The 18,639-nt window shown below is 45.1% G+C and overlaps 1 protein-coding gene across 3 annotated transcripts in view; it reads left to right on the top strand.

Annotated features, from left to right (window-relative positions):
- slx9 (SLX9 ribosome biogenesis factor) overlaps positions 1-18,639 on the top strand; it is a 135,878-nt gene that overhangs the window by 26,201 nt on the left and 91,038 nt on the right. For all 3 annotated transcript variants that reach the window (XM_067988005.1, XM_067988006.1, XM_067988007.1), the window contains exon 2: positions 3,963-4,074. In XM_067988005.1, coding sequence (XP_067844106.1) covers positions 3,963-4,074 — 112 coding nt within the window. The remainder of the gene's footprint in view (positions 1-3,962; positions 4,075-18,639) is intronic.

Here is an 18,639-nt window from a genome sequence, read left to right as displayed (position 1 = left end):
GGTGATAGGTGACTACATGTGATGGGGATGAGACTTCATTGCCAGGGTGATGGGTGACTACATGTGATGGGGATGGGGTGACTACATGTGATGGGGATGGGGCGACATTGCCGGGGTGATAGGTGACTACATGTGATGGGGATGGGGCTTTATTGCCAGGGTGAGAGGTGACTGCATGTGATGGGGATGGGGCGACATTGCCGGGGTGATAGGTGACTACATGTGATGGGGATGGGGCTGTATTGCCAGGGTGATAGGTGACTACATGTGATGGGGATGGGGCTGTATTGCCAGGGTGATGGGTGACTACATGTGATGGGGATGGGGCTGTATTGCCAGGGTGATGGGTGACTACATGTGATGGGGATGGGGCGACATTGCCGGGGTGATAGGTGACTACATGTGATGGGGATGGGGCTGTATTGCCGGGGTGAGAGGTGACTACATGTGATGGGGATGGGGCTGTATTGCCAGGGTGATAGGTGACCACATGTGATGGGGATGAGGCGACATTGCCGGGGTGATAGGTGACTACATGTGATGGGGATGGGGCTGTATTGCCGGGGTGAGAGGTGACTACATGTGATGGGGATGGGGCTGTATTGCCAGGGTGATGGGTGACTACATGTGATGGGGATGGGGTGACATTGCCAGGGTGATAGGTGACTACATGTGATGGGGATGGGGCGACATTGCCAGGGTGATGGGTGACTACATGTGATGGGGATGGGGCTGTATTGCCAGGGTGATGGGTGACTACATGTGATGGGGATGGGTGACTACATGTGATGGGGATGGGGCTGTATTGTCAGGGTGATAGGTGACTACATGTGATGGGGATGGGGCGACATTGCCAGGGTGATAGGTGACTACATGTGATGGGGAGGGGCGACATTGCCAGGGTGATAGGTGACTACATGTGATTGGGATGGGGCTGTCTTGCCAGGGTGATAGGTGACTACATGTGATGGGGATGGGGTGACAATGCTGGGGTGATAGGTGACTACATGTGATGGAGATGGGGCTGTCTTGCCAGGGTGATGGGTGACTACATGTGATGTGGATGGGGCTGTATTGCCAGGGTGATAGGTGACTACATGTGATGGGGATGGGGCTGTATTGCCAGGGTGATAGGTGACTACATGTGATGGAGATGGGGCTGTCTTGCCAGGGTGATAGGTGACTACATGTGATGGGGATGGGGTGACATTGCCGGGGTGATAGGTGACTACATGTGATGGGGATGGGGCGACATTGCCAGGGTGGTAGGTGACTACATGTGATGGGGATCAGGCTGTACTGCCAGGGTGATAGGTGACTACATGTGATGGGGATGGGGTGACATTGCCAGGGTGAGAGGTGACTACATGTGATGGGGATGAGACTTCATTGCCAGGGTGATAGGTGACTACATGTGATGGGGATGGGGCTGTATTGCCGGGGTGAGAGGTGACTACATGTGATGGGGATGGGGCTGTATTGCCAGGGTGATAGGTGACCACATGTGATGGGGATGAGGCGACATTGCCGGGGTGATAGGTGACTACATGTGATGGGGATGGGGCTGTATTGCCAGGGTGATGGGTGACTACATGTGATGGGGATGGGGCGACATTGCCGGGGTGATAGGTGACTACATGTGATGGGGATGGGGCTGTATTGCCGGGGTGAGAGGTGACTACATGTGATGGGGATGGGGCTGTATTGCCAGGGTGATAGGTGACCACATGTGATGGGGATGAGGCGACATTGCCGGGGTGATAGGTGACTACATGTGATGGGGATGGGGCTGTATTGCCGGGGTGAGAGGTGACTACATGTGATGGGGATGGGGCTGTATTGCCAGGGTGAGAGGTGACTACATGTGATGGGGATGGGGCTGTATTGCCAGGGTGATTGGTGACTACATGTGATGGGGATGGGGTGACATTGCCGGGGTGATGGGTGACTACATGTGATGGGGATGGGGCTGTATTGGCAGGGTGATAGGTGACTACATGTGATGGGGATGGGGCTGTAGTGCCAGGGTGATAGGTGACTACATGTTATGGGGATGGGGCTGTATTGCCAGGGTGAGAGGTGACTACATGTGATGGGGATGGGGCTGTATTGCCAGGGTGAGAGGTGACTACATGTGATGGGGATGCGGTGACATTGCCAGGGTGATGGGTGACTACATGTGATGGGGATGGGGCTGTATTGCCAGGGTGAGAGGTGACTACATGTGATGGGGATGGGGCTGTATTGCCAGGGTGATGGGTGACTACATGTGATGGGGATGGGGTGACATTGCCAGGGTGATAGGTGACTACATGTGATGGGGATGGGGCGACATTGCCAGGGTGATGGGTGACTACATGTGATGGGGATGGGGCTGTATTGCCAGGGTGATGGGTGACTACATGTGATGGGGATGGGTGACTACATGTGATGGGGATGGGGCTGTATTGTCAGGGTGATAGGTGACTACATGTGATGGGGATGGGGCGACATTGCCAGGGTGATAGGTGACTACATGTGATGGGGAGGGGCGACATTGCCAGGGTGATAGGTGACTACATGTGATTGGGATGGGGCTGTCTTGCCAGGGTGATAGGTGACTACATGTGATGGGGATGGGGTGACAATGCTGGGGTGATAGGTGACTGCATGTGATGGAGATGGGGCTGTCTTGCCAGGGTGATGGGTGACTACATGTGATGGGGATGGGGCTGTATTGCCAGGGTGATAGGTGACTACATGTGATGGGGATGGGGCTGTATTGCCAGGGTGATAGGTGACTACATGTGATGGAGATGGGGCTGTCTTGCCAGGGTGATAGGTGACTACATGTGATGGGGATGGGGTGACATTGCCGGGGTGATAGGTGACTACATGTGATGGGGATGGGGCGACATTGCCAGGGTGGTAGGTGACTACATGTGATGGGGATCAGGCTGTACTGCCAGGGTGATAGGTGACTACATGTGATGGGGATGGGGTGACATTGCCAGGGTGAGAGGTGACTACATGTGATGGGGATGAGACTTCATTGCCAGGGTGATAGGTGACTACATGTGATGGGGATGGGGCTGTATTGCCAGGGTGATAGGTGACTACATGTGATGGGGATGGGGTGACATTGCCAGGGCGATAGGTGACTACATGTGATGGGGTGACATTGCCAGGGTGATCGGTGACTACATGTGATGGGGTGACATTGCCAGGGTGATAGGTGACTACATGTGATGGGGATGGGGCTGTATTGCCAGGGTGATAGCTGACTACATGTGATGGGGTGACATTGCCAGGGTGATCGGTGACTACATGTGATGGGGTGACATTGCCAGGGTGATAGGTGACTACATGTGATGGGGATGGGGTGACATTGCCAGGGTGATAGGTGACTACATGTGATGGGGATGGGGTGACATTGCCAGGGTGATAGGTGACTACATGTGATGGGGATGGGGCTGTTTTGCCAGGGTGATAGGTGACTACATGTGATGGGGATGGGGCTGTATTGCCAGGGTGAGAGGTGACGATATGTAATGGGGATGGGGCTGTATTGCCAGGGTGATGGGTGACGACATGTGATGGGGATGGGGTGACATTGCCAGGGTGATAGGTGACTGCATGTGATGGGGATGGGGTGACATTGCCAGGGTGATAGGTGACTACGTGTGATGGGGATGGGGCGACATTGCCAGGGTGATAGGTGACTACGTGTGATGGGGATGGGGCGACATTGCCAGGGTGATGGGTGACTACATGTGATGGGGATGAGACTTTATTGCCAGGGTGATCGGTGACTACATGTGATGGGGCTGCACCTCGATGTTGAGAGAGTTTAGTGAGGAGTTTTCTTTTTTACCATCTTTGTGGTGATGGTAAGAAAGATGTCCCACCGCAAAGCAGAAATTAAACTGGAACATTAATTTACATGCTGTGATCTAAGGGCAGTGTTATCTGTTGTACTCCAGGATGCAAATCAGTTGTCCACTTCACTATTCGCTGGAACCAATATCGACCCAAAAACACTTGTTCGGCACCTGGACCATGATGATTGCAAGACTGTGGTGTCCAGTAAGAAAGGTAAGATTTAAGCTCTAGTCTGGAATTGGATATATATGTTTTGATACTTGAATTACATCAAGGTTCTCAAAACTCTGTGAGAGAAACCCCCCCACCTTGCATTATGGGGAAAACCATGATGCCTTGATATGGTTACTGGAGAATTTTTAAAATACTTTTTGGAAAATTTTGCTGGGAAATGTTTTTAAAGGCTTTGCCGAACTCTTTTCCTGTGCAGGGTCAGCCTGGACCAATCAGGCTGGATCGGACTTCCGATCAGCCCAATCCACATTCTGCCTGTTATGGGGCATCCGAACAGCTGAGCAATGCCATGCCTTTCTGTTTACTTGTGAAGTTTACAGCCATCTTCAGAGTGAAGATTTAACATTGATCAGCAGACAGATTCACAATGTCGCTTTGTCAGTGCACTGACCCCCCACATATAAATCTACACTTACCATTATGTTTACTGTACGTTCAGTGAAGCAGAAAATGAAGCGGAAGTCAGAATTATTTACACTTGTGCATTCCCTGAAATTGCTCTGTGCTTCATCAGGGTGGTATACTTCATTTCGTGGAAAATCTCGGCGCAACTTCGGCGTAAGAGTTGAGATGCATTTTTTTTTCCCCGTGGAAATTTGCGTTTTACTAACTTCGGTTGGGTTTGCACACAAATTCCCTTAATCGTTTGTATTAATTGCATCTGTGACATATCAATTAGTGATTGTAAACAATTTTACAACACCAAGTTATAGTCCAGCAATTTTATTTTAAATTCACAAGCTTTCGGAGGCTACCTCCTTCGTCAGGTGAACGATGTGAAAATGAAATCCTCGAGATGAAATCGCATTTATAATTCACAGAACAATGCTTGGTGAGTACAGACAGTTTTTTCAACTGCCCGTTGCCAAGGCAATCAGTGTGCAGACAGACAGGTGTTACCTGCCAGGTCTCAGAATATACAAATCACCAAAAAAAAACAAACAAACAAAAAAAAAAGAGATAGAGAGGTAGAAACATAGAAAAGACAGCAACTGACCCGTTATATTAAAAACAGATAACATTTGTTCGCTGGTGGGGTAACGTGTAGCGTGACATGAACCCAAGATCCCGGTTGAGGCCGTCCTCATGGGTGCGGAACTTGGCTATCAATTTCTGCTCGACGATTTTGCGTTGTCGTGTGTCTCGAAGGCCGCCTTGGAGTACGCTTACCCGAAGGTCGGTGGATGAATGTCCATGACTGCTGAAGTGTTCCCCGACTGGGAGGGAACCCTCCTGTCTGGCGATTGTTGCGCGGTGTCCGTTCATCCGTTGTCGCAGCGTCTGCATGGTCTCGCCAATGTACCATGCTCTGGGGCATCCTTTCCTGCAACGTATGAGGTAGACAACGTTGGCCGAGTCACAGGAGTATGAACCATGTAGCTGGTGGGTGGTGTCCTCTCGTGTGATGGTGGTATCTGTGTCGATGATCTGGCATGTCTTGCAGAGGTTACCGTGGCAGGGTTGTGTGGTGTCGTGGACGCTGTTCTCTTGAAAGTTAGGTAATTTGCTGCGAACGATGGTCTGTTTGAGGTTGGGTGGCTGTTTAAAGGCGAGTAGTGGAGGTGTGGGGATGGCCATAGCGAGGTGTTTGTCCTCATTGATGACATGTTGAAGGCTGTAGAGAACATGGCGTAGTTTCTCCGCTCCGGGGAAGTACTGGACGACAAAGGGTACTCTGTTGGTTGCGTCCTGTGTTAGTCTCCTGAGGAGGTCTATGCGATTTTTTGCTGTGGCCCGTCGGAACTGTCGATCGATGAGTCGAGCGTCATATCCCGTTCTTACTAGGGCGTCTTACCATTGTTACCTGGTAAGAACGGGATATGACGCTCGACTCATCGATCGACAGTTCCGACGGGCCACAGCAAAAAATCGCATCGACCTCCTCAGGAGACTAACACAGGACGCAACCAACAGAGTACCCTTTGTCGTCCAGTACTTCCCCGGAGCGGAGAAACTACGCCATGTTCTCCGCAGCCTTCAACATGTCATCAATGAGGACAAACACCTCGCTATGGCCATCCCCACACCTCCACTACTCGCCTTTAAACAGCCACCCAACCTCAAACAGACCATCGTTCGCAGCAAACTACCTAGCTTTCAAGAGAACAGCGTCCACGACACCACACAACCCTGCCACGGTAACCTCTGCAAGACATGCCAGATCATCGACACAGATACCACCATCACACGAGAGGACACCACCCACCAGCTACATGGTTCATACTCCTGTGACTCGGCCAACGTTGTCTACCTCATACGTTGCAGGAAAGGATGCCCCAGAGCATGGTACATTGGCGAGACCATGCAGACGCTGCGACAACGGATGAACGGACACCGCGCAACAATCGCCAGACAGGAGGGTTCCCTCCCAGTCGGGGAACACTTCAGCAGTCATGGACATTCATCCACCGACCTTCGGGTAAGCGTACTCCAAGGCGGCCTTCAAGACACACGACAACGCAAAATCGTCGAGCAGAAATTGATAGCCAAGTTCCGCACCCATGAGGACGGCCTCAACCGGGATCTTGGGTTCATGTCACGCTACACGTTACCCCACCAGCGAACAAATGTTATCTGTTTTTAATATAACGGGTCAGTTGCTGTCTTTTCTATGTTTCTACCTCTCTATCTCTTTTTTTTTGTTTGTTTGTTTTTTTTTGGTGATTTGTATATTCTGAGACCTGGCAGGTAACACCTGTCTGTCTGCACACTGATTGCCTTGGCAACGGGCAGTTGAAAAAACTGTCTGTACTCACCAAGCATTGTTCTGTGAATTATAAATGCGATTTCATCTCGAGGATTTCATTTTCACATCGTTCACCTGACGAAGGAGGTAGCCTCCGAAAGCTTGTGAATTTAAAATAAAATTGCTGGACTATAACTTGGTGTTGTAAAATTGTTTACAATTGTCAACCCCAGTCCATCACCGGCATCTCCACATCATATCAATTAGTGTTAATTGTATTTGGGTAGTGGATATCAATTGGGGACTCTCCTGTATCCATTTATAGGAGGGTGTGTAATGTGTGAATAAAGGAAGCAGCTGAAGACCCGGGTAGCAGAGGATGGTTTCCTAAAGGTGGAGGTTGGAAACTACTTTTTTTTTTTGGACATAAGAAAAACTTGAAAGCCTAGTGGCCATTGTGGAAAGTGGAAGAAAGCAAGTTTAAATTGTCGAGGTATGATTTCCCTCCGATGTTCTCGGAGTTTGAACCTATGATCAGTGGAACGATGAGGTTGATATGTGGACACGTTTACTACTCTACCAAAGAGAAAACAAGGCATGGACTTGAAGCTGTTGCTTCCTGAATGAAGTAAAATCAGAAGTAAGGTATTTTCTGAAATGGATGCAGATCTTTTGGATAATGATGAAAGTTTTACCTTTTTAATAGAATTTCTGGATCAAATCTACCTGTTAATGCCTATGAGGCCGGGTCAGCATTTGATAGATTTGGTTAAAATGTTATCTTAATTCACTAAATAGTGAGGATCGACGCAAGGTTAAGGAATATAAAAGTTCTACATGTTTTAGGTTTGGAGATGACAGCATCTTGAGGTCACTCGAGAGAGAGAGTGGTAATTCCTTGTAAGATAGCTGGAATAAGCCAGTTTATAAGTACGGATGTAGTCTCTGGTGAGATACCTATGCTTTTGGGTAAACCTTCCATAAAAAGGCAAAAATGAAACTTGACAGAACACCATGAGGCAATCATTTTTGGCAAATCATTGGTTTGTGGTTTAACCAATCAGGGCATTATTTTATTCCTTTAATAAAAATTGATGTTTCTCATCAGCGTGTTAGACAAGTATTAATGACATCGGATGATAAGGATAAGGGAGAAAAAAAACAATTTGTCTTAAAGTTACATTGACAAGTAGGGTGGCCAAATTGTCTATGTTTAAAAATCCTGCTAAAAGATGCAGATGTAGTTGATGAGTATACAAGGCTAATAGAAGAGATTAGTGAGAACTGTGAAATCTGTAAGAAATATGGACTGACACCCCCATGTCCTATTGTAAGTGTTACATTAGCATGTGACTTTAACGAGGTAGTTGCCATGGATTTTAAAGGTATTGGACAAAGACAGAAATGTTTTCATCTTACATTTTATTGACCTGGCTACGAGATTTAGTATTTCTACACTAATATAGTAAGGAGAAGACGGTTATTCTAGATAAAATTCTAGATGTGGACTGGACTTGGGACAGCAAGTTTTTGACCGATAATGGAGGTGAATTTGCTGACATGAAGTTGAGAGATATGTGTGAGACTATGAATATAATTGTCATGAATACAGCAGCTGAGAGCCCTTTCAGCAATGATCTTTGTGAAAGGAATCATGCTGTGATTGATAGAATGGTGATAAAACTTTGGCTGATTGACCAGTGTGTAAATTGTCAACGACTCTAGCATGGGCAGTTCATACAAAGAATTCTCCTCGGATGGTTGGAGGATATAGTCCTTACCAACTTGTCCATGGGCGCAATCCCAAATTACCTTCTGTTCTTTGTGATAATCCTCCTCCTCCAGAACGTACTGCAATTAGTGCCATTTTTTCTGAGCATTTAAATGCTCTGCATGCAGGGAGACAGGCTTTTATCCAGGCTGAGTTATCAGAGAAAATTCGTAGAGCACTGAGGCATCGTATTGGACCATCTGAGACAGAGTTCAAATCAGGAGATTTGGTATACTATAAAAGAGAGGGTCATGGGAATGGAAAGCCCCTGGTCGGGTAATAGGTTGTGATGGTAAGACAGTACTTGTCCGACATGGCAATCAAACTGTTAAGATTCATTCTGCATAATTAATTGGAATTAATTATAAATTCTCGGACTCTGAGCAGATGATAGAAGTAAACGAGGCTCTCTGGGCCTCAGATGTTCATGTTTTTTTTAATGAGGTTCCTGAGGAACAGACTGAGGTAGATCAAGGGCTGGACAGTGGTAATGTCAGTGATCAAGAAACACATGACAGAGCAATTACCCAAAGTGGGTACACGGGTGACATATGATCCAGAAGGGACTAATGAATGGAGGGATGCAACAACTTTGGGACATGCAGGCAAAGCTACTAGTAGGTTTAAATATTGGTTGAATATTCAGGATGATGGCCATGAAGCAAGGTCCATGGACTGGCAGAATGGGGTGAAAGAGTGGAGAGTACGAAAGAGGAGTACAAGTAGTGATGGGGAGTCTGGAAGTGAATCTCGCGTCATAAAACAATCGCGAACTAGAAATGAAAAAGGGAGATCTCGTAGTGGTGGTCCCTGTAGACATAGAAGTGGAAGTAGAAGATGTATCTTGACTAGGTCAGACAATGAAACAAAGATGACAGAACAGTCATGTAACAGAACTCGAAGCAGAATCCTCATGATCGTAAAGTTTTGGTGGCTGCCAATAAACTTGAGGATAAACGAGTAAGAGAGGCAAAACAAAGGGAGTTAGAAAGTATTTGGATTTTATTATGAGGTAACAGATGAGGGTCAACCAGCTTTGTCACATAGATGGGTTTGTACTGAAAAAGTCCTTGCAGATGGGACACTGACAAGGCTAAAGCGAGGTTGGTAGCTAGGGGTTTTGAAGAGAAACTGGGTGACTCAGATGTTCGAGTGGATTCTCCCATTGCTGGAATGTTAACTTTAAAATATTTTTGGCTCTTTTGGCAACATTTTCATGGGAATGTAGGTCAATTGACATAAAAACCACATTTTTGCAGGGCGATACTTTTCAGAGAGAAGAGCTTCTGAAACCGCCTAAAGAGGCAGCAGATGCGGAAGGAAAACTATGGAAACTAAACAAATGCATTTTCTTTTTATTCGTTCATGGGATGTAGGCGTTGCTGGCAAGGCCAGCATTTATTGTCCGTCCCTAATTGCCCTTGAGAAGGTGATTGTGAGTCGCCTTCTTGAACCGCTGCAGTCCGTGTGGTGAAGGTTCTCCCACAGTGCTGTTCGGAAGGGAGTTCCAGGATTTTGACCCAGCGACGATGAAGGAACGGTGATATATTTCCAAGTCGTCTGACTTGCAGGGGAACGTGCAGGTGGTGTTGTTCCCATGTGCCTGCTGCCCTTGTCCTTCTCGGTGGTAGAGGTCGCAGGTTTGGGAGGTGCTGTCAAAGAAGCCTTGGCGAATTGCTGCAGTGCATCCTGTGGATGGTACATACTGCAGCCACGATGCGCCGGTGGTGAAGTGAGTGAATGTTTAGGGTGGTGGATGGGGTGTCAATCAAGCGGGCTGCTTTATCTTGGATGGTGTCGAGCTTCTTGAGTGTTGTTGAAGCTGCACTCATCCAAGCAAGTGGAGAGTATTCCATCACACTCCTGACTTGTGCCTTGTAGATGGTGGAAAGACTTTGGGGAGTCAGGAGGTGAGTCACTCGCAGCAGAATACCCAGCCTCTGACCTGCTCTTATAGACACAGTATTTATGTGGCTGGTCCAGTGAAGTTTCTGGTCAATGGTGACCCCCAGGATGTTGATGGTGGGGGATTCGGCGATCGTAATGCCGTTGAATTTCATGGGGAGGTGGTTAGACTATGGCCTGAATGATGCTTCCAAGGTATAGTATTTTTCGGTGAGATCTGTTTTGCTGAAAATAGGTTATGTTCAACTAAGATCAGATCCCACAATGTTTTATTGGTACCATAACGGAAAACTTTTAGGCATCTTCGTGATGCATGTTGATGATATTGTATGGGGCGGTATTGCAGAATTTGAGAAATTTGTCATTAATAAGATTTGAGTAGAATTTAAAATTGGAAGTCAGGTCTGTTGGGCTTTTAAATATATTGGTTTAGATATTAGAGTGGGTCTGGTATAACTTTAAATCAACAGTCCTATTTAGAAAGTGTTACTCCCATCCCGGTGAATTGTATCTTAAGAAAAGAGAGAAAAATTATGAAGCTTGATTGGTCAGTTGAACTGGTTGTGCATTCAGACTAGACCAGATGCTAGTCTTGATCTGTATGCCTTGGCGACTGACTCACTGAGCAATTGGGAAGCCCCATATCTTCATTTCATCTGAAGATTAGATTCATCTGTGATCTTCGGTACAATAGCCGCACTCACGCAATGTGCCACAATGTTACTGCAAGCTTCACACAGCAGACACTCAGCTAACTTGTCCCACCATGTGTCGGAGTTAAGTACTTAAATGAAACACCCCATAGTAGAGAACGTTTTAAGGGCAAATAAAACATTACGAAAATTAAATCTTGATAAATATGTCCTTGGGTGACCCAAGAAAATGAAGCTGGTTATCTTTCGCGATATTTCACATGCTAATCTTCCTGATGGGTTTTCTAGCGCAGCTGGTTTCATCGTGTTTCTTATGGGTGAGAATGGGAAATGTTGACCTTCTGTTTGGGAAGCTAAGAAAATAAAAAGGATTGTTCAAAGTACTCTGGCTGCTGAAACACTGGCTCTTGTAGATGCAGTGGATATGGGATTCCATTTGGCAAATATTTTGAGTGACATCCTGTACAATGGGAGTACTGAAGATTGTCTACACAACATTCAATGGGTATACTATCGTTCATTGTGGGATAATGAACACTCTACAAAAAATGTGGGTGAGAAAAGATTACAGATTGACCTTGCTGGCTTGAAACAAATGTTGGAGAGAAAGGAAATCTCCAAAATTAAATGGGTGGATTCAAGCAATCAACTGTTGGATTGTTTTACTAAAAGGAGTACATGTACGAAAAAATTATTCGGGGTTCTGGAGAGGGGTCGCCTCACAATGTAATGCTTTGAATAGTATAAGTTGTACAGAGTATGGAAGTTTTTGATTTTTGAAATTTTGTATTTTAAAAAATGTTATTTAAAGAGAGAAAAGGGAATCTGTTAATTATATCTGACTTATCAATTAGTGTTAATTGTATTCAGGTGGTGGGTATCAATTGGGGACTTTTGTATCCATTTAAAGGAGGGTGTGCAATGTTGAGCTGTTTGAATAAAGACTTGGAAGCTACTGAAGACCAGGCTCTAGTATTCTGTCCTTCACCACCTGGCTATCCAATTTATAACAGTTTGTGCTGCTCCTGCGTTTTAATTTCCGCAAAAGTGTGAATCAGGAAATTCTGGGCCATAGTTTCAGAACACCTGGATTGCATTATTGTGCATGTAACAAGCACAAATGTGACTGACAACTCATTATCTGCATCTGTTAATGTCGTTTATAAATGTCATTGTTCTGAAATGCTACTCTGGTGAACTCTATGCTGATGGAATCATCCACGACGAGCAAGTTGCTGTATTGGAGCATCGTCTGATGTGCCTTTCAGTTAGACTAGTTTAACCACTGAACTTGATGATAAACCAAAATGGGTGCAGCTTTTCCGTACAGTGGGACAAGTTAGCTAAGTGTCTGCTGTGTGAAGCTTGCAGTAACATTGTGGCACATCATGTGAGTGCGGCTATTGTACTGAAGATCACAGATGAATCTAATCTTCAGATGAAATGAAGATATGGGGCTTCCCAATTGCTCAGTGAGTCAGTCGCCAAGGCATACAGATCAAGGTTCATTTCCTAGTTTGTGCTGAATTAGCTGAACTCTGCCAGGGTAGACATAGGGTTGCTACAATTGGCTTCAGTTTCCTTGCTTTAGGAGAGGGTAAAAGTGGCTAAAGGTTTCAACCAATCACTGCTTGCCAGCTGCAAACTGTCAGGGGCTAGACAGCAACTCTTTTTTTTGTTGAAAGGTACAAAGGAGTTAGAAAGGAAAGAAAACATACTATTTTGTTCTTGTACAAGACCTTGGTCAGGCCTCAGTTGGAATACTGTGTCCAGTTTTGGTCTCCTTCCGTGGTGGGTGATATCGAGGCTTTGAAAAGGGTGCAGAAGAGGGCCACTAGACTAATTCTGAATTTAAAGCATCTTTGTTATCAAGGTAAGCTAAAAGTGCTGGGACTCTACTCTTCAGAGCAGTGTCGATTGAAGAGTGATCTGATTGAGGTTTATAAGATGATGAAGGGAATAGATTGTGCTCGAGTTGACAGTTTGTTCCAATCAGATCCAAACATATCACCCCTCAATCTCCTATACTCAAGGGAATACAAGCCAAATTGATGCAAACTCTTCTCATAATTTAAGCCCCAGTATCGTACAAACATGAGGTATTATAGCATACAACACGGAATGGTGCATTTCACTGAAGTGTACACAACTCCGCGAGCTTTAACAGAAGTTTTACTGTAGCTCCAAAGTTATTTAACTATGAGGTTTACAAGATGAAGGAGGGAATAGATTGTGTTCAAGTTGACAGTTCCAATTAAATATGTTAGGGAGGACCCGGGTCACAATTTAAGTTGTATCAGGTTAGATGTCAGGAGGTGGGTCTTCTTCCAGAGAATGGTGGACCTGTGGAACAGGCTGCTGGCTCGTGGGGTGGATACCGATTCGCTGAATTCCTTCAGGCAAGTACTGGATCTGTTTCTGGCTGGGGAGAGATGTATGACATTAATCAGGGCCAGAGTGATAATCTGGACTAGATTTGATCGCCTCGGGGTGGGGGGTTTGGGAGAGCAATTTCCCAGATTTTGCCCCCCCCCACCCCCCCCAAATTGGCCTGGATTTTTATCTGGTTTTTCACTTTTCCCAGTGGATCACATGTTTTGGGTGAGGTGGGGAGTGTATATATTTTGATACACCAGGCATTGCAATTGTGTGGGACAGGCTGGATGGACCAGAGGGTCTTTTCCTGTCCATCATTGTTCCTATGTTTTAAAGTACAATTGTGCCTGAAACTGCGCATGAGGTAATAATGGATCAGAGCAGCAAAAATGGGGGGGAGCGGGGGGAAACATAGGTATGGTGATGTCGGGGATTCTAGACTAAGAATTTCTTGTCTTTAAAGAAAATCCAATCTCTTTCTCTTCCCTCTTTCTCCCCCCCCCCCCCCCGCCCCCCCCGGGCCACATTACAGACCTGGTCGGACCAAAAATAAATCTTAATAGGTTAAAATTACCCATTAGCTTTTGATTCTTTTCCTATCTTTGATCTACAAACTGTGGATGTTACAGTTTCATGATTATACTGTAAAATAATAAAGGCTTGCATTTATAGCTTCCCTGTATCTCCCAAGTGCTTCATAGCTCAGATTATTTTTCAAGTGTAGGCAAAAATGATGGCCATTTGCAGAAAGTCAGGTCCCATTGTGATTTTTGTTTTTTGTAATGTTGGTAGAGGGCAAATGTTGATCAGGACACTGGGAGGGCTTCCTTCTCTTTCTTGAATAGTGTCATAGGATCTTTTATTCTAGGTGCACAAGCAGACAGGACTTCGGTTTAATGTGTCGTCCAAAAGATGGCAGCTACAGAAATGCAGCACTCCCTCAGTATTGCACTCGCGGGTCACCCTAGATTATGTGCTCATGTCATAAAGTGCTATCAACTGAGCGGAGCTGACATTTGTATTTGCAAATATTATTGAAGCAATCAATAATATTGTGGTTATGTTCTCAATTGATGTACTTACACATTGTGAAATGGTGCCCAGTTTTAATTTTTTGAAATAAAATTAAAATTAACACCAAACGTATATTCTTTCTAAAATCATATTTAAGAATGAGTACAATACCAAGGAGCTGAGGGGATTTTTTTAGGCCAGTCATGTAGCCTGTTTGAGCTGTTATTGGAATGCTTAATGACAGGCATGATTTGATCATGCCAGTACACACAGGTATTTCGTCCAGTTCAATACCATCCCAAAAAGTTGAGAGTGCAAGGGGCTTAATGAGCACAAATTGTAGTGCCTGAACTCTGGCAGCTGCAGTTCAAATGGAACTGTGTATTTACCTTATCTCTTTTTTAAAAAAAACGTAACTTTTTATATTAATTTATTATAACACCTTTGCAAACTGATATGTTTTAATGTCTTTAGAAATTGCCAGTCCCTTGTATGCTCTTCTTTGGTAGCTGATTGCAGTTTGATTTTTACCAGTGGCTGCCAAGCTGCTGCAATAGGAAAATGTACGTAAGGTGTATTAAGAGTTTAAATATTTTTCCTCAGTTCGCACATCGATTTTAAAATGTAATTCAACTCATGGGTGACTTTGGTGAGAACCCCAGTTAGCAAAGTCACCTCTGAGCTCAATTACATTTTAATCAATGTGCCAACTGAGAATATATGTTGGTCAGCAGCATCTATCGGTATTAATAAAATCTCACCACTTATCCGCTCCATCACCAAGACCGCCTACTTCCACCTCCGTAATATCTCCCGTCTTCTCCCCTGCCTCAGCTCGTCTGCTGCTGAAACCCTCATCCATACCTTTGTTACCTCTAGACTCGACTATTCCAACGCTCTCCTGGCCGGTCTTGCATCTGCCACCCTCCCTAAACTTGAGTTAATCGAAAACTCTGCTGCCACTATCCTAACGCGCACCAAGTCCCGTTCATCCATCACCCCTGTGCTCACTGACCTACGTTGGCTCCCGGTCCTGTAAAGCCTCGATTTTTAAAATGATCATCCTTGTTTTCAAATCTCTCCATGGTCGTGTCACTCCCTCTCTCTCTCACCTCCTCCAGCCCTACAACCCTACAACCCTCAGAGATCTTTGCACTCCTCCAATTCTTGGCTCTTGCTCCACCATTGGCGGCCATGCCTTTAGCTGCCTAGGCCCAAGCTCTGGAACTTCCTCCTTAAACCTTTCCACCTCTTGACCCCTCTCTCCTCCTTTTAAGATGCTCCTTAAAACCTACCTCTTTGACCAAGCTTTTGGTCAAATCTGCTTATCTGGCTCGGTGTCAAATTTTGATTGAAAATCGTTCCTGTGAAGTGCCTTGGGACGTTTTACTACATTAAAGGCGCTATATAAATGTAAGTTGTTGTTGAAAAAGAAAAAATTACTATGGCATTTTAAATAAGAATAGATTTGTTCCATAGTTGTAGTATTTAAAATGCAGATAAAAGTGTAAACTGCTTGATGTGAACTTGAAGCAGCAATTCTGCAGTATTAACATGAGAGTTTGCTTAAAAATTGCTCGGTAGCATGCGATGATCCAGTTTTGGTTTTGTCAGCGTTTAACAGTGCAGGGTTGATTCAGTAGCATTTTACTTTTGCGCCTGCATGAAATAGTCATTTCTGAGCAGTTAAGACATGATTGATGTTGAATTTGGTGAAAGTTTGTTTTCTTTTTGAATTTGAACTCTAAGTATATTCCATGGTTTGTTTAGTGTAATGTATTTCCTCCTTAATATAAATAAGAGCAGGAGTAGGCCATACGGTCCCTGTTCTGCCATTCAATCCTATCATGGCTGATCTTCAACCTCAATTCCACTTTCCTGCCAGATCCCCACATCCCTTGATTCCCCTAGAGTCCAAAAATATATCTATCTCAGCCTTGAATATACTCTGGCTCAGTATCCACAGCCCTCTGGGGTAGAGAATTCCAATGATTCACAAATCTCTGAGTGAAGGAATTCCTCCTCATCTCAGTCTTAAATGGCCGACCCCTTATCCTGCGACTATGCCCTCTAGTTCTCGACTCACCAGTCAGGGGAAACAACCTCTCAACCTCTACCCTGTCAAGCTCCCTCAGAATCTTATGTTTTGTTGAGATCACTTCTCATTCTTCTAAACTCCAGAGAGTATAGGCCCATTCTACTCAAGCTCTCATCAAAGGACAACCCTCTCATCCCAGGAATCACTCTCGTGAACCTTCATTGCACCGCCTCTAAGGCGAGTATATCCTTCTTTAGATAAGGAGACCAAAACTGTACACTGTACTCCATGTGAGGTCTCCCCCCAAGCCCTGTACAATTGTAGTAAGATTTCCTTACTCTTGTACTCCAACCCCCTTGCAATAAAGGCTAACGTGCTATTTGCCTTCCTAATTGCTTGCTGCATCTGCATGCTAACTTTTTGTGTTTCTTGTATCAGGACACCCAAATCTCTTTGAACACCAACATTTAATAGTTTCTCACCATTTAAACAATATTCTGTTTTTCTATTCTTCCTGCCAAAGTGAATAACTTCACATTTCCCCACATTATACTCCATCTGCCATCTTCTTGCCCACTCACTTAACCTGTCTATAATCCCTTTGCACACTCTTTGTGTCCTCCTCACAGCTTACTTTCCCACCTAGCTTTGTATCGTCAGCAAACTTGGATACACTACACTTGGTCCCTTCATCTAAGTCATTGATATAGATTGTAAATAGCTGAGGCCCAAGCACCGATCCTTGTGGCACCCCACTAGTTACAGCCTGTCAACCTGACAATGATCCGTTTATCTCTACTCTGTTTTCAGTCCGTTAACCAATCCTCTATCCATGCTAATATGTTACCCCCAACTCCATGAGCCCTTGTGCAACAACCTTTTATGTGGCACCTTATCGAATGCATTTTGAAAATCCAAATATACTACATCCACTGGTTCCCCTTTATCTACCCTGCTAGTTACATCCTCAAAAAACTGTAGTAAATTTGTCAACCATGATTTCCCTTTCAAAAAACCATATTGACTCTGCCTAATCATATGATGTTCTCAGTGCCCTGTTACCACTTCCTTAATAATGGATTCCAGCATTTCTGTGACAACTGATGTTAGGCTAACTGGCCTGCAGTTCCCTGTTTTCTCTCTTCCCTCCTTTCTTGAATAGCGGGGTTACATTTGCTACCTTCCAATCCACTGGGACTGTTCTGGAATCCAGGGAATTTTGGAAGATAGTAACCAATTCATCCACTATCTCTGCAGCTACCTCTTTTGGAACCCTCGGGTGTCGGCCATCAGGTCCAGGGGATTTATCGGCTTTTAATCCCATTAGTTTCTCAAGTACTTTTTCTCTACTGATAATTACTTCAAGTTCCTCGCTCTCGTTAGCCCCTTCCTTCCTCGGCTGTGGAATTTGTCAGAAAATTCTACTTCCTAGAAGCAATCCTTAATGGGCCATAGTTGAGGAGGCACAACATGTCAGTCAGGTAGAAGCCTGTTTCATACTTGCCTCTTGTCTGCCGTGGTTTATATCGGTGAATGCTTTAGTTGAAAGAATTGGGGTTACATACTTCTGCTCTTGCATACTAAGCCAAAACTGTCAGTTTTTGAAGAGCACCAAACTCAACTGTTGCTGAGTTATTTAATGACTTCCTTTCCTGAATACTTCCACTGAAATACTGGAGTACTGTGTACTCAGGAATACTGAAAGCCTGCCAGTAAATAAGATCTTTCCTTTTTAAAATCTTGCAGAATGTGATCTCCTATAGGCTTTTTTATTTAAAATAACAGAACATTATTTCCATGCCTAGTTTACACATTACAAAGGTACACAGGTTTCTTGCACTAACTGTCCTGATCTGCTTTTTTCCCAGCTGGGGAATTTCTTTTGTTGATTTCTGGAGGGTGAAGGGAATTATTTCTGCTTCACCTACTTCCAGTCCTGCCCACACTGCACCTATAACTATTTCTTTCTTGATTGCCATCCTACATTGCTAACCTACATTGGCTCCTAGTCTGTCAACGCATCAGTTTTAAAATTCTCATCCTTGTGTTCAAATCCCTCCGTGGCCTCGTCCCTCCCTATCGCTGTAACCTCTTCCAGCCG

This window comes from Heptranchias perlo, chromosome 7 (genome assembly GCF_035084215.1).
Source record: "Heptranchias perlo isolate sHepPer1 chromosome 7, sHepPer1.hap1, whole genome shotgun sequence".
NCBI lineage: Eukaryota > Metazoa > Chordata > Chondrichthyes > Hexanchiformes > Hexanchidae > Heptranchias > Heptranchias perlo.
The sequence above is the reverse complement of the archived record's forward strand: the minus strand, read 5'-3'. Positions and strand labels throughout refer to the sequence as shown.